The sequence below is a fragment of the Pseudopodoces humilis genome, chromosome 11 (assembly GCF_049639895.1).
Source record: "Pseudopodoces humilis isolate 2021_Gansu_Grassland_sample_001 chromosome 11, ASM4963989v1, whole genome shotgun sequence".
NCBI classification, from domain to species: Eukaryota; Metazoa; Chordata; class Aves; order Passeriformes; family Paridae; genus Pseudopodoces; species Pseudopodoces humilis.
In genome coordinates this window covers 18,428,433-18,452,566 of record NC_142210.1, presented here as the reverse complement: position 1 = coordinate 18,452,566, position 24,134 = coordinate 18,428,433, and the positions used below count along the sequence as shown (strand labels likewise).

The following is a 24,134-nucleotide window of genomic DNA, read 5'->3' as shown; positions in this document are numbered from 1 at the left end:
GTGATCTTTAAAATAAACTGAAAACCATCAGACCTGTGAATGTTTGGGTACAGAGTAATGTTATTATTGTAGAGAAAGATGCTGCAGGAAATTTGCAAGGGCCAAACCGAGTGGAATGGTCAAAATCAGAGCTTTTCCTGTCAGGGGGTGCCAAAGAAAATGAGGTACTGGGAGTGAGTAGCTCCCTCTTCTACTTCCAGCTGTGCAAAGCTTAACGTGGCAGTGAGACGTGGCTTTTGCAGCCCCGTTGGTCACTCTGTCACTTGTGACATCTTGTCTGGGTTGGAGTAGTGCATGTTCCAGTGGACATAGGCAGCTTCACTGATTGTTCCCAAACCTGGTTGAGGTTCCTTTTCCATGAGCTTTAAATCTTCCTTGGATGAAGATGTGAGAACAATGTCACCTTTGTGCTACAGTGAGAGTCATCAGCTGAGAGACTTCAGAAGTGAGAGCTAGAAGTACAAGTGGCTATTTCATGTATTTTTTCCACGTGGATTAACTGTATCATGGTGATCTTGTCAGAAAGGTGGTATTGTTAGAAATATAAACAGATGAGAAATTCATGTCCTTAGATTTGGCCTGCTTCCAACGGAACGTACTGGGGTTGGTCCCTGGAAAACTGGCAGGAGCAGGAGGAAAATTTCTTTGCACTTAAGAGACCTAGTGACACTTTTTAGTTTTCTTGGCTCATAAGATGAGAAAATATGCCATTTATTATTTACATTTTAATTACTTTTTTGAGATTTTTTGATGTCTTCTCGAAAGACTGTTTCTCTGATGAGGACTGCTATTCCAGTTAGCCATTCCTTTGTACAGGAATTGAGGAGGGAAGGCAGGCTGCCTACAAAACACAAGCCTGGCCTAGTGTTGGGTATTGCTTCCTCCAGGGACTGACCCAGCAGCTATGGGAGCCAACCACTTCCCTGAAACTTGGCTGACAAAGTCCTGTACCTCTCATTATTCAGATCTGAGATGCAGTCATGCCTCCTGGTGACTTTTTCCACATCTCCAGCACTGTGCTGTATGTTTCTTCTCTCCTATTTTGTCCACTGTGACTTCTCTTCCTCTTTTGGTGAATGAGCCTGACTTTGTGTTCAGTAGAATGCAGAAGATATGAAGGTTGTGTTAATGAATCTTTTGTTGTACTATTATTTTTTTAGAAGGATAATACTCAGCTTTGGAAATTCCACCTTTTAATGTGATCCTGGTCTCAAAAACCTCTGATCATTTATCACAAAATTGCAGAGTCATGGAATGCGCTGAGTTGGGACAGCCCCACGAGGATCACTGTGTCAACTCCTGGCCTGGCACAGGACACCCCAACAATCCCACCCTGTGCCTGAGAGTGTTGTCCAAACACTGCTTCAGCTCTGTCAGGCTTGGTGCTGTGACCACTGCCCTGGGGAGCCTGTCCCAGTGCCCAACCATCCTCTGGGTGAAAAACCTTTCCCTAATACCCAACCTAAACCTCCCCTGGCACAGCTCCATGCCATTCCCTCAGGTCCTGTCACTAGTTGTGAGAGTGACACATCTGGGGGAGAGACAACAGCTGGAAAAGGGATACAAACTGGAGTATAAAAAGGGCTTATATGTGAGCTATGGATGCTGCACATGGATGTGCTCTGAAACCTTCCCCACGAAGGGCATTGGTGACAGCCCCAGCACAGCTCATGAGCCTGACATGGTGACAGACCAAGCAGGCTGGCTCTGTAGAGTGCAGGACTGTGTTTGTTTGAGCAGCTGAAAGTTTGGCTTTGCCCTGCTGAAAAACCTTGCTGCTGACAACAGCCTCCTTTGTGAATCGTGCTGACTTCATTTTTGTGGCTCGGGAACTCTGTGATGGTTATGTTGGGACAATTCCCAAAGTCTGAGCTGAGCAGATGCTCTGCTGTTTGTTGTGCAGTTGAGACTGAAATCCTTGAGAGTCTGGGCTGTGTAATGGATATAGGTGATTGTTTTGCATAAAACATTCTAGAAATAAGCACCTCCTGTCTAGTGGTTCCTTTGGTCAATATTCCTTGAGGAAAATCAGAAAGTCACTGAGTCCCGTGTCTATGAGGAGTAGGCTTGGATCTTGTTTCTATTGATGGAATGAGAGCAGCAGAGACAAAACAAGAGGACTGAACACACCATGATGAAGGGAATACTCCAGATGAGGATTCTGGCCTAGCTGCAAAATGACCTCCAGCTAGTGAGGTAGTAAATTACTTGGTGGTGGGTGATCACCTGAAAAGTCAGAGCAGTGTGGTACTGTTGCTTGACAGGGACCCACCAAACCTGCCACAGGGGCAGATGTTTTGCTGGCTAAAAGTGCACCAGGACACTCAACTGCTTCACATCAGTTAACTCACTGGTCTGGTGAAGTTGGAGAATGGTAACATCAGCAGAAGTTGTGCCTGCAGTGGTTGACACATGAGAAATAAGTATGGTGCTTGGGAGAACAACCAGTGTCTGTGTGCATTGTGCATTTCTTTGGGGTGGATTTAAATTTGGATCTTAGTAGCCTTTTCCTCGTCATGTGTCGCTGACTATCCAGTTATCCAGAGTGGTGATGGACTGGAATATTTTGAGTAGCAGAGAGACCTGAATTCTGAGGTACCCAGAGTGTCAGAGAATAAATGCAGAGATGCAGATGAATGGACAACGCTGGAATTGTGTTCCAAACGCTGTGGAACCATATAAGTTTTCCTCTCAAGTCTTCCCCTGCAGCTTTTCTGTTCTGGAAGCATAGCACTGTTTTTGTGATTAACAGAGCTGTACAGCCAGGGCTCTGCACAAAGCAAAATCCCCACATCTCAGGGGCTGTGGAAGCAGTGCAGGTGGCACTGCTGGGGCTGCAGTACTGGGCTGGAGCTTGGCCATCAGCCCTGGTGGATCTCAGACACCTCTGCCAGCGGCTCTGCACCTGGATAAACTGACCCTAAAGAGTGGTGATGGATGGGTGGGAATTCTCTATTCCTGCTTGCAGGTTAGAAGTACTCCTGACCCAGCCTTAGTTTTGCCATTGTATTTGCTCACTAACTGTGAAGCCTTGATCCTGCCTGTACGTGTGACTTGTCCAAGACACTGCTTTGGAATTCATATGTGCTGCTCTGGAGTCCACCTGTAATTTATAGGTGGGAGTGGCCAGTAAATCCACCTTGTGGAGTGGAGGTTTGGTTTTTAAGTAGCTGACTGGCCCACACCGCTTTTTTTTCCCAGGGAACCATGACAGAATGTACAAAGAAAGCACTATAACTGGCACATTTTACTTTATATATGACAGGATGGATGAGCTTTTCATTCTTCATGTTTGGGTGTGCAGACTTGTGGAGACTCAAGGTGCCATTTTACCTTCTTCTGTGATAACTGTCTTACCAAAATTTGCCATTGTTCCAGGGGATCTAAAGCAAACACCTGTGCTTGAGACACTGTCCCTGAGTCTGCAGCTGTTTGCCATGTCAGGAGATCACCACAGCCCTCGTGTTTGTACAAAGTCACTGTTGTCTGAGCCACCTCAGGAGCTGAAATTGCTAAACCCTAAATTTCCCAGAGGGATCTAAATGGTTCGTGAGGGTTGAAAATGGGTTGGGGGTCATCAGTTCAAATCCTGATCAGGTTAGTGGTGTTTGAAAGCTGTTGGTGTCTGGTGCCACAAACAGTGTGAAATGAGGGGATGATCTCTCTCTCTCTGTCCTCACGGGCAGGTGCTTGTGTTTGCTGTTCACCCACCAGCTTCCTTGCTCTGTTTTTGAGTCTGAGAGGGAGCAGGTGGTGCATTTTACCTTCTCTGCCTCTTTCCTTCCTCCAAGCATGAATTGGTGACTAAATAAGAAAGAGCAGGTATTTTTCCTTCTTTTAAATACTTTCCTCCCTGGTATGGGCTGTGTGTTTCCCTCTCTGAATAAAGCACCTGGCATACCCATGACCACCTTAGCAGCAAAGAACAGGAAGAAATACAATGAGGAGCAATCCCATTTCCTTCTTCTTGGAAGGTGAGAAGACCAATCTTCTCTTGAGTGGCCTTCTGGGCAGTGATGGAGCCTGAGCACGTACAAGCTTCTGCTCCAACAGTGCCTTTAGATAGATAAGGGAAGAGAATGTTTATATGTTACTTTTTCCTAAACTTCACACTACATGTCTGCTGCATCCTCAAGCAAGAATGAGGGGGAAAAATACCCAGCTAAAGTTCCTGGTTTTGTCTGTCAGGTGTAGAATAGCATCTCCAGTTCTTTAGATAAGCTGCCTTCCTCCAGCATAAACTTTCACCTATATCTAAAATGAATGTCAAATACGAAGATTTACATGCCCCAGACAATGTAAAATATCATTCCTTCCAGAACTGTTTGTATGCTCAGCGGGGTTAAATTAACCAGCACAAAGTTTGTCTCAGATCACAGTCAAGTGTTTTTTGAGCACCAAACAGGGGCCTAATCCTTTACTCAGCCATCTACAAAGGTGTCTTTTTCACACAGGCTTCTGTTTTACTTTGACCTTTTGGGCTTTTGAACAGTCTGTCCACTTCTTTCCAAGCTGTGGGAGAGAACATTCTGCCTGTGTTCTCTTGGAGAACTGTTTTGTTAGTAACCACAACCAACTTACTCAGACTCTACATTTAGCTCCTACACTGAAAGTGTCAGATTGTTGTCATAGGCTGCCTCAGAAACGGTTCAGTGGTCTCTTGGATTCCTTCCAGAAAAAGAGAGAATGATCGCCAAGAAAACAAAACTTCAAACAGAGTTTCTGAGACCCTAGAGTGACAACACTATTTTTTATTTAGTCTGGGTAGCTCTGGGATCCTCTTTTAGTGGACACATCCATGACTTTCTCACAGAAAGAGGTAACGCAGAAGGATTTGGAATGCAGGATAGAAGAGCAGGCAGCAATGTATGTGTCTAGTATGACTTGTTTCTGGAGATAATGATCCTTACTTTCATATATATATTTACATTTTGCTTCTGAGACTCCTGTGAATGAGTGCAGTTCATGTTGTTCTTTGGGGAATTTAACACAAGATGTTCTGTGCTATCCAATAGCACAAACACTCTCACAATAGAAGGAAGGTCACAGAGCTTCTGAAAGACTCAATCTTTGCTATGCACCACCTACTCAAAACAATACATGTTAGAGGGCTTGAAAAAATTGATCCAACACCAATGAGCAGATGACGGAAAGTCCTTCTGGCAGTTTGATGTTGGAGAGATCTTAGAGTGGTGCTAAAATTGAACAAGAACCTGGTAACAGCCAGCATCAACAGCCAGTTTTAGGGAGAGTAAAAAGTGATGGCAGGTTATGTTACTGAAACATCAGCATTTGTGATCGGCACCAGGAGTATATATTTTTATATTCACTTTGTAATGCCCGTGTCTCCAAGTTCTGTAGTTGCATGAATGGAGAGGATCCCTGATAGATACTGAAGGATGCACACAAAACACTTGCCAAGTTTTTGTTAGCCAGTTTTAAGGGCTGTGAGGTCAATTGAGATCTTTTATTCTCAGATAAGATTGTGATCAATTGTAGAAATTGTGACAGAGTCCCTGGACCATCAACTCTGCTGTACTTCTGGTTTGGAATTATGTTCTTGCAATCAAATTCCCACAAGAAATTCTGCTATTTCAAATAAATGCTCATGCTTATTTTTATGCTTTACAAATTTCTGTGCCTATGAACCTCTCTGGGCTCAGCACTCAAGTGGAATTTTTCGAGACTAACTTCTAAATTTCCAATTTGGACACTCACTAGTGTGGAGTTGCAGGGTAACTCATTTCAAAGAGTTTCTGTAGGCTGTGGGATGATGTGTTATGATATGTGATATGATGGGGAAGTTTCTTAGAGGACTGATAGTGTAAGCACCGTAATATGCTGTGAAAACCATATTTTTAGTGTGTGCCTGATAACAGAAAGGGTCTGCAATTCTTAGGGTTTTTTCCTGTGTGCTGGGTCCTTCCTGTCCTGTTCAGTTCCTTCCCTGCTGTAACTGTTTGTGTCATTCCTTGTAGGACTCAGAAGGAGGTCTCTATGTGTGCATGAACACGTTTCTGGGATTTGGAAGGGAACACATCGAAAGGCATTACCGGAAAACAGGACAGTGTGTCTATCTGCACCTGAAACGACACGTGATAGAGGTGAGACTTGTGGCTTCCCAAGGAACTACCCCAGCAGTTCTCATATCTCTTGTGCTCATTTGGGTAATGCATTTCTGACACAGACCAAGTCCTGAGTGACTGAAATGCAGACGTTCAGATTTGGGGCTGGATATCAAATCCAGGTGCTTGGATCCCAACCAATCCTATAGCTTCAGTTCTGAGACGAATCAAAAGCCCTAAAGACTCAGATCTTAAAGGCAGCTCCTTCCTGACTTCCGCTGGTGATTTTCACTTCTCATTTCTGTGTATCACATACATATTGTCTGCATGTTATGTGCACACTGTACATAGCTAAATACTTTTCTGAAACCTGCCTTTCAAGTGTGCAAGTTGGCTCAGATTTGGCTGGAAGCTGCTGAGATCTATTTTTCATATGAGGTTCCATCTCAGGGTGACAGCACTACTTTTCATCCTAAGATGCCTATACAGTTAAACTCTGTCCTGGCCTGGGATCTTAAGCTTAGTTTAAATTCTGTGTTCTAGAGACACACACTGCCCCCACTTAGCCTTTCCCACACATGGGTGTGCATATAGAACCTTGTGTTCACTGCTCTTCCACACCATCACTGCATATCTGCTGTCACAACCTGTGCTTTATAACCTCTGTCTGTGGTTTGTCTGGCGTCTTTAAGACTCAATTACTTCTGACCTGAGCTATATGGAAGGCACTGGGTTTGCTTACAGCTCACTCTTCCATAAGCTCTGTCTCTGTTGGCAAGTTAGAGGGCTTAAAATAGCTACATTTGAGTGGGTTAGAATCCTTGTTTCTTATTCTACAGCAATGCTTCCTCTGGGTGATGAAGGCCTTGAGTTACGTAAAGTGCCCTTACCACTTATCTTATTTCCAGTAGAGGAGTGTTCATATTTTATCAGAATTACAGTGAGGTGGATTGCATGTCTTCCAGGATGAGATGGTAAATTATGTTTGTTATACTTTAGAGTTGCCTTTCCTTCTAAGGGCAATACCAACATTTTCCTTCACTCTGTTAACTGAGTTTTAGAAATGGTTCTTCTGACTGAATTTGACACTCTTGAAAGATGCTATCTAGAGACAGGTGAGCAGAAATCCTGTCAGCTTTCCTTGTGCATAACTTTCTTCCAGTAAGTAAAGGCAAACTGAGGTTAAAATGAGGTCTCAAAAATTCCTTTCCTGATGAAGATTAGGCTGAAGAACTCCGAAATGGAGAAACAGATATCCCAGCTGTTTGGTGTTGCAAACCCTTTTGATTGAAGAAGTTCAGTGGTTCCTGTTTTTCTCCGGGTGAATCATGATGTAGCAGAGGGGCTGGCTCTGTGCTGGAAGGTGGCAACACACTGGTTCTCTGGGTCATGTGGTAGGAAACAGGGTTTGACTACACAGGGCAGGTGAATATTGCATCATCTATAGGGCTCATAGCCAGGATTCCTCATACATTAGCTGTGGATTTCTTTTTTTTTTTTTTTTTTGCCATGACTATTTGCTTCTTAAGTGCTATCCATATTTTCCTTTGAGCAATGTGAAACATCAAGTGTTTTATGAAGTGCCTGGCACATGCTGCGTTGTGGTTTAGGTTTTAGAAGCCAAGCTTTTGATGGTGTAGGATACAGTAAAGCCAAAGGCATTGGGTATGCTATCTTAAGATTCATATAGTGAGGCTGCTATTCCTGCCCGTGGTTCCCTTGGCATCATCCTTGCAGAATGCACTGCATTGCTGTAGAAATCCGGGGTTGCTTCATAAGATGTTTGGAATAAATGTCAGTTGTGTGTGTTGTCACAATTCAATTAGAAAATAAGGGTCACATCTTCAGCCTGCTGGCTCAAGTAGAGCTAGAGTATCTGCCTATGGCAGCTCAGCACCAGAGGCATCTGCTGAATCATCAGAGGTGGGCACAAGTGCAAGTTGTGGAACCACCTCTGGTAAAATTCTTAGCTAAATAAAGGAAATTGATTTTTATTTTTCCTTTTTTACAGAGTCACATTCTTCAGAATATTTAAATCAGCCTCTTTCCTGTAGTGCATGGCTTTCATACAATTGCCTGGGTGCTATTCATTTCCAGGCAGAGCTTTAGCTTGGTGCTGTAGTGATCCCTCAGTCCTGTTAAAAACACTGGGCAGAGAAGTACCAAGATTTCCTACAGGGATAGGTTTCTGGATGTTATCCAGGGATGGTGGCATAAAAAGTGGGAGACAGCAGAACAAGGTGCACTGTCACCTTGTCCGAGGAGCATCACAAATGGAATTTAATGCTGCTGCTGATGCCTTGTGTCACTCCCGTTTGTTGGGTGTGTCACATCTGTTAGAAACAAAAATGGGTTTGTGAATGGAGAATGTTTTCAGTGATTTCTGACAAGGTAAAAAAATACTGTCAGGTTATGGGTATTTCAGGAGTATTAAGCATCTTCAATTCTGATGTATTTGTATTTGGAAAAATCAAATTGAAATCATTGCCAGCCTGAGTTAAATATAAACACTTCATGTGATTTCTTTCTCTTTGAAATCTCTAGTCAAGTATCACACTTGGTGATACCAGAATTCAATTGGAGCTTCCTAGTATTGGAAAAAAATTTGTTTTAGTTCTGGAAATATAGTCCTTGGAGAAGGTGCAATTTATTCATAATGTATTTGCAATTGGTCTATGTTGTTTCTTGCTACTGCTTTTAAGAAGATTTAAAATACATTTAAAATAGATTCCTAGCTACTTCCTTCCCACTTGTTAAATTCCAGAAGCATTAAAGAAAGAAATGTTCTGCATGTTATTTTCAGTTCATTGAGGAATTTTTATTTTTATTTTAACTGCTGGAGTTGCAACCCTGACTTTTCCCTAGGGCTTTTCTATGTGGATAATGGATTCTGTTCTTGAATGCAGCCAAGGGGGTGTTTGTCAGCATCTGCTCTTTCTAAGAATGGAAAATTTTCCTATGATGTGTAAGACCTCACTGATGATTAAAGCAGTTTGCTTAGGCCAAAGCTTTATTTACATGGTGAAGGGAACCACCCAAAATATGTGACCCTTTTGCCTGGAAGGGGCAGAGGCGAACATGAACTTTCCCTGTAGGCTGACGGGTTCTTGGCTGGTTTCTCTCCACCTGTTGTATCCCAATATTATTATTAAAAAAAAAAAAAAAAAGAAAAAGATGCCTAACAACCTTGCCAGTTACACTAACATTACACACTACATCATGCATCATGTTGGCACCAAATAGCCACAGAGGCTTTTTTGATTTAATTTGATTTAATAGTGCTGTTTAATCAACAGCTTAAGGAGTAAGTGCACTGACCTCAGCATTTCCTCAGTTAGTTGTTTTCCCTTGTAGTCTGAGGTATTCTGAACTGGAAAAGTAGTGAAACTTAATCTCATTTGGAAGTTACTCTTTTCTGCTGTGGTGCTTAAATTAAAAAATACAGTCAAATCCCCCACTAAACAATTGCTTGAGTATTGTTGAGTTTCTCCCACACTTTCTAATATTTAGAAAACATGGTGGTAATTTGGATTAATGGAAGCAGGTGTAGATCCTGATGGAAAGGGCATTTTGTTCTGGGTAGAAGAAAATGAACCGAACAGATCAAAGCAAAGTGGTCCTACTGGAATTAGTTATGAAGGGTTGAATCCTTTATGCAGATAATAGCCTTTTCTTCTCTCTAATTCAGCTTTAGTCATTGAGAAATACTGTTGGGGATCTAGTGGAGAGAGCTTTGAGAAGTACTGGGTGTCCCTGTCTTGGTGACAGACCTGCTGTTACCCGTGGTGGCTGTGAGACACCCTCTGATGAACAAGCCAAGAGTGAAGGACTCAGGTGGTGGCTCACTCACTCCCTGGGGATGGTGGGCAGTGCTGAGTCCCAGTGCCAGAGGTGAGCAAAGAGCATTTACATTCTTACTCATCCAGGACTGTGACTTGATAGCAGGGGTTAATGCAGATTTACTGTTGTCTTCCTTGATGGATTTTTAATTGTTTCTTTCTCTCTTTCCAGAAGGTACCAGGAGCATCTGGTGGAGCTTTACCAAAAAGGAGGAATGCTAAGCTATTTTTAGGTATTGTGAGCACCTGCTTTCACACAGTCCTTTTCTGACTCTGTCTGCATGTGGTCTTGGGTTCTGCCCACCATTGTGTCTGGCTTTTGGGTTTTCCTTTCCTGCTGTTTGTTTTGGTTTTCTTTTTAACTTTTGGTTCTAGATTTTGAAGTTTTTCAAGGCAAATAAGTAATTCTTAACCATTTTGCTTCATATTGAGAGATGTGTGTATATGTACATGAAACATTTTAATGTAAAATAGATCCTCAACTACTCTGAAACAGCCTAGACTTTGAAAGGCACTTCTTTGAAAATTCTGTCCATTCTTTCTCTACAATTTCCACCAAGCACTCTTTTATTAAAATGTTGACCCATATTTAATGTTTAGATATATTAGGGCCTCAGTGTGGCTCTGTTCTGCTCAGCAGCTGGTCATAGGAAAGGTTGTTACCATTTTAAAGTTGTTGTACAGGTAAATGATCTTCAGTGATGTTGTGGTCTCTCCTGTAATGAATGCAGCTGCACCTACATCATGAGCATCTCTAATTCTGTTATGTCCACAGTTCTATTCCCTTGCTTCATAGAAAGCAGTTTTCTTACCATGCCTGTATCATCCAAAATCCATTTATTCAGATTACTCAGAAAACCTGAGGGACTCATAAATATGGATGAGGAGAATGTGATGAAAAGCCTGTATTTCCTCTTCTCCCACAGCTTGTGGTATTTCTCCAATTCATCTATTATTTATTGTCTCTGTATTAATAGTGAATAGTGAATTTTTCTTCAGGTAATGAAAAGGTGAAATGTTTTCTTTACAATTGCCAGCTCTTATGGCTAAGGAGAAACAATAGAATTAGCTTCTGTTGGAATTGCTTTGATCTGTGGAATGTATCCCTAAGAGGCCTTTGCAGATTGTGATTGATTAAATTGTTGTTGCTAATGTAAGTAAGTCTTGCAAGGAGGGCTGAGAAAGAAAAAAGACTGAAAATGAGCCATAAAAAAGTTAAACTTGTAGGAAGAGACTGTTACGTTGCAGATGCTGCCCTAAATGCCATTTACTGCCAGTTTACATTGAAAATCATGATTTTCACTGGATGTTTATAAAATAATTGGTTCAGAAACAATGCTGGGCAAACCAAACTGTGCACCAGTGGTTGCACAGTGTTAGCAAAGTGAGTGTACATATGAAGTACAAAAACACATTCAAATTTTGTTCTTGCTGGTCTTCTGCATACAACTGAAGGCTCTTGTCACTGAAGTATGCCAGCATGCAGGGTACTCGCAGAGTGTCTCTGATGTGAAATCTCTGTTGAAATCCTCAAATTACACCGCTGTGCATGAGCATCTTGTTCCCTCTGAGTAGGTCTTGAGCAGAAGTTCCAAGGGAGCTGCTGAGGACAGTGCAGTTTTTCTGGGGTGGGTTTAGGACATGGATCTATCACCATTTAATCCAGCACTTCTGGAATCTAATGCACCTTTGAAAGTGTTTCTCACCTGGTCTGTTGCTCTACTGCAGTCTCCAATGCAGCCCCCACTGGCTGGGGGTAAACTGGTGTCAGCTCTGCTCACTTCCTGGAGGTAGTACTCCCATGCTTCCAAATGCTTTGTGTCACTTCTTGGATCAGCAGATGTTACTGGTTTTGGCCATGCATAAAGCAAAGAACAAAGAATTATTCCTGTCCTTGTTCATAGCTGAGGAAACAAAAGCACAGAGAGATATTTGGTCATTTTGTATGTGGCAGCAGCAAAGTTTGGTGTCTTATCTCTTAATGCAACCAATTTTTCATTGGTTTAGAGCTGCTGATCTCATCTAACATGTTGTTTTAATTCTGTCTTTCTCATTGTGACCTTGGGCGCCTATCACAGAATGGTTGAGGTTGGGAGGGACCTCTGGAGATCATCAAGTCCAATCCCCTGCCTGAGCAGGTTCATGTAGAACAGGCTGCACACGATCCTACCCAGGCATATTTTTAATATCTCCAGAGAAGGAGACTCCACAAGCTCCCCCAGCAGCCTGTTCCAGTGCTCTGTCACCCTCAAAGAAAGGAAGCTTTTACTCATATTTAGATGTGACTTCCTGCATTTCAGTTTGCGCATGTTGTGCCTTGTGCTGTCACTGGGCAGTGCTGGAGAGAATCTGGCCCCATCCTCTTGACACCTGCCCTTAAGATATTTGTGTGCACTGAGAAGATCCCCTCTCAGTCTCTTTTCCAGGCCCAGCTCATCCCCATAAGAGAGATGCTTCACTCCCCTAATTATCTTTGTAGCCCTCCAGTGGACCCTCTCCATCAGTTCCTTGTCTTTCTTGGGCTGGGAAGCCCAGAACTGGATGCAATACTCCAGGTGCAGCCCCACCAGGGCAGAGTGGAGGAGGAGGAGGAGGATGATCTCCCTTGATCTGCTGGCCACACTGTTCCTAATGCCCCCAGGACACCGCTGGCTTTCTTAGAGGACACAAGGGCACATTGCTGGCTCATGGTTGATTTATCCTGGCTGATACAGCCCAGGTGTGTGACCTGCCAGCTAGGGTTTGCCCTGGCAGACAAAACCAGACAAGGATCAGTGGCTAACTCCAGCATTCCTGTGTTTCTGTGTGTCTGTCAATAATTCCCTGAAGGCCCAGAGATTTAAGCTTTGTGTACAAAGTCAATCCAGTTTGGGCATTTGTTACATTGCTTGTTATAATCCTCTTTGATGTAAAACTATTAAAGATACTAAACCCTTTTCAATCTCTTTAGTATTAGGAAAACATCTTTTGGATGCTCACTGATTACTTTCTAGCACTGCTGCTATCTAGTAAATGCAATAGAAACACAGGCTGCTTGGGCCAGTCACCTGCAATATTTATCTTTCCCTAAACATGGAAAGGTTCACAGCAAGGTGTGTGTGCATGTGCACATGTGCATTAGGTTGTGAGCATGTTTTGGTCTGGTTTTCTTTGGAGAAGGCTGGGGGAGTGTTGGCTGTGAGTGTTCTGTGTAATCAGGAAGCATAACAGCATTGTTGATTGAAATGTATGAACTGCCTTTAATCTGTCTGTTGGGTGTTGCTAGACAGTGTAGACATGACAACTTCAGCTCAGGCTGTGCAATGTTTCAGGGAATTTGAGGTGATATTTAAAGCAGACTGTCTGTCTTACTCAGTGACTTATGTGTGAATAAGAAAAACTCGGTTAATGGGGTGTACTGTGATCATCATTATGAGCTTCTGGTCAAAAGTGGCAGCAGAATTAGGGGAAAGATTCTTGTGCTGAAGGGATTGGAGGTCCAGTTTTTACCCTAGCTACCAGCAGAGTCCCCCTGAACATGTTATACCAAGAGTTATCAAGAGAGTCTTTTCAGCATGGTCTAATTGTGAAGAATTAATGCACAGTAAGTGCTCTGGAAAGGGATTGAAAACTGAAGAAACGGAGTTTGCTGGTTAATTTAAAACTACCTAAGAGATTAAATCTGAAAGTGATTTTTAAGGTGTTGTTGAGTAACTAAATAATAGATGAAGTAGTTGAAAGATGCAAAGAATACAAGAGAGGTGCTTGGACTGTATGTGCGCAGGGATGTGGTCCAAATTACCTGTTGCTGCTCAGACAGGTGGTTCTGGGAGAGAGATGGGGAAAATGGTTCTCTGAAATGTCAGCTCAGTTGTCAGCATCAGTGGGAGGTTTAAGTGGAACACCAGTAAATCAACACTTTATATTTTGTTCTCTATCATTTTGCTTTAGAAATAGGAAGTGAACCTCTCTTTTGAATAGTGAAACTGCATCTCCAGTATCTCCCTGTATTTTTTTCTCCAAAACCAAGTATCAAACACCATTACCCCTCATCCCCAGCAGACAAAACACCTTAGGTGGATATTTGAGCTCTGCATTGATGGAGGAATCACCTCATTTTGGCCTGGTTCTGGTGCCCTCTTCCTGAGCATCTGTTGGTCCATGCCAGAGCCTAGACTTGGCTACACAGAGCTGGCAGAGTGACTGCATTAAAACTTGTCCCTAGACAGATGCCCTGTCTCAGATTGGTTACCAGAGCATCATCTGCCAGTGCAGCAAAGCTGTGGCAGCTCTGTTTGAGCAAAGTCAGGGCTAACTCAGACCATCATTTAAAAGTGTTTCGAAGTCCTGATGAACAGCTCTGCCAGCAGATCTGTGACTGCTGCTGAGAAGAGTGTCTGTGACACACAGCACATCTCAGGAGACCTCGGAAAGGAAAACTTCCACTTGGAGAGTCTGGGAGAACTTGTAAACTTGCTGAGCTTTTCCTGGATGGCACCTCCCTGCTGATGGCAATGGATGGACTCATGGCTACTATCTCCAAGTGTAAAGACCACTCCTAAGAGTGGCTGTACCAGATTTGACCACAGCTTCACTTTGTTCTCCCAGGTCTCGTAGGCAGGAGCAGAACCCTGTTTGCAGTAAGGATGTTTTTGGAGAGCTTCTGAAGGGGGATTTTACCATGAGTGGTTAAAGTTTATATTTATGTGAGCAAGCAGAAACAGAGTATCTGTACCTATGAATGAAAAGTTGTGACATAGGAGAATTTAATCACTTCCTGACATTATTTTTGCAATTTAGCCCAGTAAAATAGTGTAAAATCCCCAGCAGCAGCAGTAGTACTGATTAGCTGTTGCTTTTTAGCTTTGCTGTCTATACTTGAATTGAGTATAGGGTGGTGAGCAGATACCTTACGCTAATACAGTCTTAATAGTTTTCAGGTTTGGGTAGAACTGTGAAAATTAGTCTAGGTTAACACAGACTAATTGTGCTGTCAAAACCGTTGTGAATTTGAATTTTTGTGGTTTGGCTTGCTTGCTTAACATATGACTGTGCCAGAAATGCATGGGATGAGGTCTTACCTAGCAATAGGAACAACATAATAAAAATGCTTTGGAGATGTAGCAAACAATTTGAATGTTCTTTTACAAGTAGTGAATCAGCCAAATGATCCTTGTAGAAAGTTTTACTTTTCATTTTGCTGCAAAGGAAAACATTATGACTGGAAAGTAATTTTTTAAAAAAAAATTCTTCTGTTTCATAATTCATCTGATGAAGTTAATATTTTGAATGTGCCTGAAAACAAATTGACTGAGTAGCTTACAGTTTTCAAAGTGCTGCTGCTGCTGCAATTCACTATTATTTAAAGGCTTCAGGAAGAAATAAATTGATTAAAGACCCAGGTCTCCACTTCCAAGTCAATACAAATTTGTCCATTGCTTTCAGTCAGAGCAGGATCAATCCCAGATTCTTAAGATGTCTTTCTAGGGTTTCAAAATGAGTTGTAGACTCACTAGTCAACATCCTCATTCCATTTTCACGTTTGTATTCCCTTTCACACGCACACAGACACACCCATATGCGCAGGAAATCCTGCTAGGGGGTCCTGTCTGGAGGCTTTTCTGCCCCCTATTATTAGAGCAGTCAGTTGGTAACTTGTCTAAATCTGATCTGGACACATCCACTCCTTCTCTTCCCCTCTGCTGGGTTGGTTACATTACAGTAGTGTCTCTCCCAGCTGCTGTTTTCAGTCAGTCCAGTAGCAGTGCATTCTCACCCTCGCTCGGTGATGCCTTGGGAGGTGCAGTAAATTTACTCTACTGACCACTCGCCCAAAATAGCAGCGTCACTTGAACCTCTGCTTTGAGGTGTCTGCTGCTTTGCTTTGCCTGTCCTCCTGGCCTCCCAAAACAACAACCTGTGGATACTTTGTTTTGGTGGCCGAAGTGCTGAGCTGGGGCTCTCGGGAAGCACCAGAAAGGTGTTACTCCACTGGAAGGGAAACAATGCCCTGTGGATGTTGACCATCAAGCTGTCACTCCTTGGAAGGATTACGGACTGGCTGGTTGTTTTGTGGTTCAGTCTCAGAACTAAGTAAAGCCTTTTTTCCTGCCTTCTACTCACAGTGCATCTGGGAAGAACATCCTTGATCAAGGAACAACTTTGGATGAAGTATAGTGCTTGAAAGTTCATGCTTTTCAGTATCCTTAGTGGTAGGGTAATTTTTAATCAAATATTATCCTTTTGCATGTAGATTTCACCCTATTCCTCTTTCCTGTAGTTACTCTTAATCCTCCCTACAATTCTGCACTAGGAACTATCTGCAGACTGCACATGGTTCTCAGTGGCTTCAGGGTCAAATTCTGTCCACATTTATTGTGGGCTTCATTACCTTCTAAAGTGACAGTCATCTGTTTTTATTATTTCTGCCCTCATGCTTCTGCAGCCTTGCTGGCCCTTGCACAGGCCCAGAAAATATAATGCAGGTACAATTTCTTACTAAACTTAACAGCTATGTCTCTCAGCACACACAAGCCTAGATGTAAAAATATGAGTGGTGATCTGGGTGTTTTCAACTGATATCATTAAGGCATCCCTCTGAGTGTCCCTAAAAGGGATTAGTTTATATGGTCACCTGCTCTGTATGGAGGGATTTCAGTCTGTGACCTTAGAAGCCCATTCCACTTTCATGTACTGGGTCTGGACCCTGAGAAACTGTCTTCAGAGTGATAAGGCAGTGCCTTTTAATTCCTGATCAGAGGGAGTAGGTGTTGGGTGGAAGTGTCCCAGTTTTAGGTAGTCACCTTCAAAAGGGGAATTTTAAATCCTCATGGTGTTTCCCAGGACTGTTATGAAGCTTTGTGCATCCTTCTTTAAAAAAACAAGTGGGGTGCTGCCATATTGGTGTGTCAGGCAGAAAGAGTCCCATGCTGATGGGACACTGTTTTCTGCTGTTCTGCTGATACGGATGGCATGAAGCCTGAGGAGGTAAAAAGGGTTCCCTTCCCTGCCTATTGCACACAGGAGGCTGGTGCTCCTAAGCATGCAAAGTCCTTAGATGACAGCAGATGATTGCTAATAGGATACTCTGTCTTTCATCCCTGGATCACTGGTTCAGATGCAGGTCAGGGCAGCAGCACTAAAGTCTCTTCTGTTTGGCTGCTGTCTGGCTTGGGAGATGAGCTGCAGTGTGTGGCTGAATTCTGAATACAGGCTGCATATCATTGCTGTTTCTGTAAGGGGATTGCAGGTGCTTTAAGGTAATGTCCATGGCACAAGGCAGTGAGGATCAGCAGGTGTCACACATGTCCCCAGATCCTGCTGTGAGCTGGTGCCAGGTTCCCTCTGGTGGCTGAGGCACTGGGTGACCACAGCTCTGCAAGAGCGTTCACTGCCTCCAAACCTGGCTGAGCACACACTGAGCTTTCATCCTCTCTGAGCAGCCTCTCTCCTATTTAGGTGGTCAGGACTTTCGGCTTTGTTATGCTGGCCACCATCAAATTTCTAGCATTAAGTGAAAATTCCCTGTCATGCATTGCTGTATGCGCCATCAGCTTGGAGAATCAGTTTCCTTGTTCCATGGAGCAGAAGAGCTGTTAAAAACTGCATCTGTGGAGATTCACTCCTGTATCAAACACAGGACTGTGGCACAAACTGAGAAGGAAGCCTGGAGTAAAGTGAGGTCTCTGGTTATCTTTATTATGCAGCAATAAGGGAAGGGATCATTATGGAAATAGTGTGATTTTGGGGAATTAATAATGAATTAATACGTTCTCTAAAAATGTCATGCTTTCAGTATGAGAAAATGTTCTTGCTTTTGTGTCTATGTTGAGCTGATGAGAAAGGGTTTTTTTTCATTGCTGGTGAGAGAGAGTTCATGTTGCTGGAAGTCACTGACAGTGGGTGTTGTCGCCTCAGGGCTGGCTGGTGCAGCAGGTGAGCCAAGAGCTGATGTTCCTCTCAAGAGCTGTTCTTTCCAGGTCAAATTAAAATATATTTTGATATCTGTTTTATCATTCGGGTTGCTCAGTCTGTTACTGCTCACTGGATAAAAAGAGAGCTCAGTTTTCTGAATCTGGCTTCTGTCATCCTCACTTCTCTCCCAAACATAGATTTGAGATTTCAGGCATTCCCAGGGTGCAGTGGTTGCTGCCAATGCTCATTTAGGATTGAGTGACTCATTAAGCATCTGCTTGTACTAGGGGGGAAATTAAGAGCCAGCTTTGACTACTGCTAGCACATCTCTTTTTTTGGTTGAACCTTATTCTGCCAGTGAGTGGTACATCAGAATACAGTGTTTCCCACATGTCTGGATGGGAGAAGGATCCAGAAAATCCCATCATTGTCTAGGCAATTCTTGCAGTCAAATTTTGTAAAATTTCTGACACGTGCATGTTTGGTCTTAACTTTTTCATTTGTCCTTGAAAAAGCAGAGCAATATTTTAACTCAGTCTTGTCACTGTGTAATAATTAATTGATAATTATATTTTTTCATGGAGCTGGAGACACAAACACTAGCCATTTAATTCCCAGTATACTCTCCTGTTTCTCTCTGGGTCCACATATTTCAGGGCAAACATTTTAGCTGATGGTGCTTGGTCAAGGCTCATATTTAAGAAAAGAAGTCATTCTTACACTAGGAGAAAAATGTGCACAAACACTGTGGAAGGCTTGATCTTCAAAGGAAAGCTTTAGTAGCTAATGAGTGCTTTTTAAATAGATAGTTGTCCTGGTGAAAGAGGGGAGTTAGTAAGAGAGGGATGTTGTTGGTGTTACTGTACTTGCTGTAGCTATTTGAGACTATGGATGAGACACAGGAATACTTCCAGCCATGGACATCTTTATGGGAGGAAAGGCCACAGGTTCAAGATGGATGGGAGCCACAGCACGTTTCAGCCAGGTCTGTGATCTGGAAAATATGGGGTGCTCTTTTTATTTGTCCTTTGCAAGTTGGGCATGTGCAGTGTGACCTGGTCTCCATGCTTTATAGCATTTCAAGATTGTGGGTAAAATGCACAGCAGTATTGCATCCTGATTTTGTCCAAAAGGAGCAGAATTTTGTTTGCTGCTTTGCAAAATGCGATGTCTGCACTGCTTGCAGAGAGGCCAAACCAGCTGTATCTGTAATTGGGGTTGGCATTAAGTGGAGATTTTGGTCCTCAGAACATTCTCTTGCAGGATGGTGAGATTTCAGTTTAGGTCAGGATTTCACAAATATTTCTATCCAGAGAAACCACTGGCTGATGCCAGGCAAGCAATGTTTATAGTGGCACCCCCATCACAGTTTTGGAACCTTGATCATGGGACAATCTGCTAACATTCCCCATCCTGTTTTCCAGATCTGGAGATAAGCAGTGATCTCAACAGTGATGACTTTGAATATGAGGATGAAGCAAAACTTGTTATCTTTCCTGATCACTATGAAATCTCATTACCCAACATAGAAGAGCTACCAGCACTGGTCAGTGAGTGTGTGGAAGTGGTTGTAGGAATTGTCTCCTGTTTCTGTTTTTATCAGGATGGTGCCTTGTTTTATGTGCAGTGCTTGTTTGGACATCAAGATCTTTACCAGCTATAATAGAGTGTCAGTAATTTTTAAAAGTTATCTTTGTTTCTTTTTCCTTCCATCTCCTGTATTCTTTCCCTTATTATGGTGCCAGCTTGTCCAAGGAAAGTTCACATAGTACACATGCTTACTGTCCTGCTAAAATAATGACGACAGTCTAAAAGATTAGATGCATATTTGAGTATATAAATAGTCCTACTGATAAGCAGTTCTGTATGTGGTTAGCAATAGGCTGAATGCCAGGTTCTGTCCAGTCACTGAGTCGTGTGGGGCTTTGACTGACATCCATTTGTCTTCCAGGTGACGATAGCTTGTGATGCACTCCTCAGCGCAAAATCACCCTACAGGAAGCAGGAACCTGACTCCTGGGAAGAAGAGCTGCAGGCATCTAAACATGCTAAAACACTTGTGCAGTTAGACAATGGTGTTAGAATTCCCCCCAGGTGAGGGCAATAAGGTTTGTTCCTTATAGACTCTCTAATTCAGTCCAGGGTAACTCAGCTAAAGGCAGGGACTCAGCTCACGATTCTGTTGCGTGACTCTGGGCTGGGTGTGTATGTTGGTTTGACCTGCCATAATGGGAAATACAGAACTGGCTCCTGCCTTACACATCCCTGCTGTTTCTCCCTGTTTTGCCTCACAGTGGTTGGAAATGCTCCAAGTGTGACCTGCGGGAGAACCTTTGGCTGAACCTGACCGATGGTTCTGTGCTCTGTGGGAAGTGGTTCTTCGATGGCAGCGGGGGCAATGGACATGCCATGGAGCACTACAAGGAGACAGGTTATCCCCTGGCAGTGAAGCTGGGAACCATCACTCCTGATGGAGCAGGTCAGCCACGTGGCATGTTCTGACATGAGGTACCTTCTGTGCATGAGAATGAGAATATCTATTACCAACTGGGTTTGTGCTTCTAGTGCAAGTGTTTGAGAGTGTGAAAGGAAACTCTGTGAGTCTGTGAATGTTGATCAAGGTTGAGGGGAATGATGAACACTCCATTCTGAGAAAGTCCATATCTGTTTTAGATTTTCTATATTTTTGGAGTGTTTGCATAATACTAGGCTTGTAACTTAAGAATGGTGTTAGTCTGAAACAACAGAAGCTAGAGAAACAATAATTTTTAGTTCTGCTACATTTCCTAGGGCAAATGGTTCAAGTTTCTGTAACAAAGAAACAACAACAGGGTAAATGAGCTTTTTAAATTTAAAAGTCTGTTTGTAACAGCATGTATGGGTTACTTAATCACAGTGGAAACTCTTCTTTTTCCTTGTTGAACAAAATGTTGCTGAAACAGTCTAATGAACACTCATCTTCATGGGGCTGCTGTGATGCTCATTTGTAAAATGTGTGATGATCTTGAGAGGGGAAAAAAAGCTGTAGCTGTATCCTTGTTTGCATATTCTCCAAGTGTGATGTTCTGCAGTGTTGCTACGGAGGGGATTATGGTGAGGATTAGATGGAATAAAAACATGAGGAGCTGAAAAAGTCATAAGCAAAGAGATCTTTTGTTGCAGCTGCATGGAGAAGTAAAAATGGAAGAACACATAGCATGATTATATTTTGGCTTTAGTGCTTATGACTACAGAGATGAAAAATTGCTGTTTAGAGCAGCCCCTTTTTTTTAACAAGCATCATTTGAGAGCTTTTCTAAGTCCTATTCAGTGTTGAGGAAAGGCGACTGTAGTCAGATTCAACCAGCTGTGCCACAGAAGCACTAAGCAAAGACAGTTTTTCTCCCAGATGGAATGTTATTTCCTTGCATGAGCCTGGTCTTGGATAATTTCTATCCAAATCCCTCAGTTTTTGAAGGTGTTTAGGATTTTCCCTGCTATACGTTTAAACTGTATCTACAAAACAAACAGGATATTCTGTAGTGTTTTTTTAACAGAATTTTTTCTTTTCTTTCACATCTTTAGCAGCAATACTTGTTTCCTTATGGCTTGTGTCCTTGTGCCTCCCACTGATCAGCTGCTTCCTCTCTTATGTGGCCTTTGGGATAACAAAGGACAGGCTGTCATCCTTCCCTCTGAATGAGAGGCACCAGCTGTTCTTCACAGACCTTTGTTCTTCTGGATGATGTTTACTTGGTTTCCCTATAGAAAAGTCTTCCCTCCCCCAACCTTCCTTGTTCCTTTTCAGCAATTATTCTGTCTCTGATCTATATTTCTGTAGTACTCATAACCTCTTGATGGGGCTAGATGGGTGACAGATGAGCTTCAGGAAAGAGGCTCTGTGGCTGATGGTGACACAAAATCTGTCTCTTTTCTGCTTCCCTAGGTTAAAGGTGAAGAGGTGATGGTACAGGAGTAATAAGAGCCAGTCCCTGTCCTGACATAATTTATTCCTTTTTCACACCAGCAGGAAGAAGGTGGAGGTGGTGTCACTATTCCACTGTACCCTACATGTACTCAGAGGCCAGCTCTTTGTCTTGCCCTGAGAAATCTGTGCTGTGTAGACTATGAAAGGTTTCTCAGGCATTAGCCCCATTTTGTAGCATTCTGTCAGCAGGCTCATCTGGGATCAGGGCAGAAGTTGAACCACGCTTCCCTTCCACTCTTGTACCTGGAGCAGGATGCACCAGGGAGTCAGAAAAGTTCTTTGCCTCAGTAGGCTGAGAACTGGGCAGACTGTGCTACCTGCTGCCTCTCTTGACAGTGCCACTAGATTTTATTTCCAGTCACTGTGAGGTTGCCTGTTTGGAAGAGATTGAGGCATGGAATTGGGCACTGGCAGTGGGAAACCCCTTGCGATCCGTGCTTGAAGGAGTTGCTCTGGGGATGCTAATCTTAGCAGCTGTCAGACAGTTTTGAGGGGATCCTGAGCCACTTCTTTCTTTAGGAACAGTGTTACCATTGCCTGTTACCATCTAAATAGGAAGGAGAGATGTCTGCACAGTCAGAACAGGTGTAAATCTTGAGCTGTGGAAGAAAATGAAGTCAAGTAGCATTGACATTTTAATTTTCTTAAACTAATGTGAATCATAATGACAATTATCAGGAAAAAGTTTTCTACCCTGGGGATGGCTGGGCACTGGAAAAATACCCCCAGGGAAGTGGTCCCAACACCAAGCCTCAGTTCAAAATGTATTTGGGCAACACTCTCAAGCCCATGGTGGGATTCCTTTTGCATCCTACACAGGGCCAGGAGTTGGACTGGGTGATACTGATGGCTCCCTTCTAACTCAATGTATTCTATGATTTTTTTCTCTGTTTAATAATATTCAGTGTTGCCTGTCTCAGATATATCTTGATAGGCTTTTTCCCCCCTTCCACTCTTCCCTTTTCCCCCTTTCTCACTCTAATGAGACCAATGTCACATTTGCTGATTTGTCCACATTCCTCATCTACCAGTCTGTATGACTGCACTGCAGACCAGCGTTTGGCAGCTCTTATCTTCAGTCTTTGATTTTTTTAAACAAGTGAATTCTGTCTTTTACCATGAACTTAAGCCACACAGCAGGACGTACTGAAGGTATGGTAAGAGCTGGGCTTGAGCAGAACATTGTCTTGTGTTCCACTTCTGCTCTGGGCCAGTAGCCCCAAATGATTTGGTCTCTGCAGTTGTCAGGGCAGAGGGAAAACAATATCAAAAACTTTCACATTGAAAGCAGTCACCCAAGCTCAGTTGCTGTGTAATCTCACTCCATCAGGTGTTTGAACTTTTCAGGATCTTCTGGCTATGCTGTGACCTCACCAGAATACTATGGGAATGTTGTGATGCTGTGTGTGTGGATGAACAGTCATGTCTTCTGGGTGCATTTGCTACCACACAGTGGAATTCCAGCAGATGGGCAGCTACAGCCACGCACATGCCAGCAAGGTCATGGGCACCAATGCTAATGGGGCATCTGATGGCTGATCAGCAGCTGGCAGCACAGCTCAAAGCACAGCTCCCTGCTCAAAGAGGTCTTCCTTAGGGCTGCTTGATGTTAGAAGTTAGTCTTTGAGTTCTTGGCTAACCTCCAATCTATGATTTCGGTGCGGGTTTGGTACTAGCAGAGCTCAAGGAGAATTCCTTTTGTTAAAGGGGATGGGTTGAATCTGAGCCAGGGTCTGCAGCTGCCAGGAGAGGCTGGGGTAAGAACCTTTTAGAAGTGATATTGGTGCTGTGAAAAGCCTTTTCTGTGCTCTTGCTATCTCCTCCTGAGTTTGTTTCTCTTCCTTTCTCCTGGCTAAGCTTTCTCTGCCAGCCTAGGTCTGGTCTTATGGAGCAAGGTGACTGTGAGAAGCTGCTGGGTGTGAAGGAAACTTGCCTGAGGGAAATGCAGGGAGTCTGGCACAGGGGTTCTGGGTTTTGGTATGAGGAGACACCAAAGCAGTCATTGACTACAGAGGTGGAGACCTGATCAGAGAAAAGATGGAAGGCCTGTTCAAGTCTCACAAGCATGTCTTATCACTTCTAGTCTTGTATGATGCCTGTAGCTTTATTGTTATTTGTTCAAATAGGTGAAACCTGCTCTGAACTCAGTGTCATTATAGGACTTGTTAGGTAAACTCTACAAAAGAATGTTTTTATTCTTCTTTTTTTGTCCTTCTTTTGGATTTATTAAACTTGGTTTCATATTGAAAATATCATCATTAGACATACTGCTTCCCTTCACAGTCTGAACTGCCATGCCAGAACGTTTATGGGCTTTTACTTAAGGCTATAAAGGCCCATCTTAGAGAACTGAAATCTAAATCTCCCATA

The 24,134-nt window shown here is 43.0% G+C and overlaps 1 protein-coding gene across 1 annotated transcript in view; it reads left to right on the top strand.

Moving 5' to 3' along the window:
• USP13 (ubiquitin specific peptidase 13) overlaps positions 1 to 24,134 on the top strand; it is a 48,645-nt gene that overhangs the window by 2,646 nt on the left and 21,865 nt on the right. Inside the window, exons 2-6 of the mRNA XM_005525067.3 lie at positions 5,979 to 6,104; positions 10,077 to 10,137; positions 19,222 to 19,343; positions 19,749 to 19,891; positions 20,092 to 20,276. Of these exons, the coding sequence (XP_005525124.1) occupies positions 5,979 to 6,104; positions 10,077 to 10,137; positions 19,222 to 19,343; positions 19,749 to 19,891; positions 20,092 to 20,276 (637 nt within the window). The remainder of the gene's footprint in view (positions 1 to 5,978; positions 6,105 to 10,076; positions 10,138 to 19,221; positions 19,344 to 19,748; positions 19,892 to 20,091; positions 20,277 to 24,134) is intronic.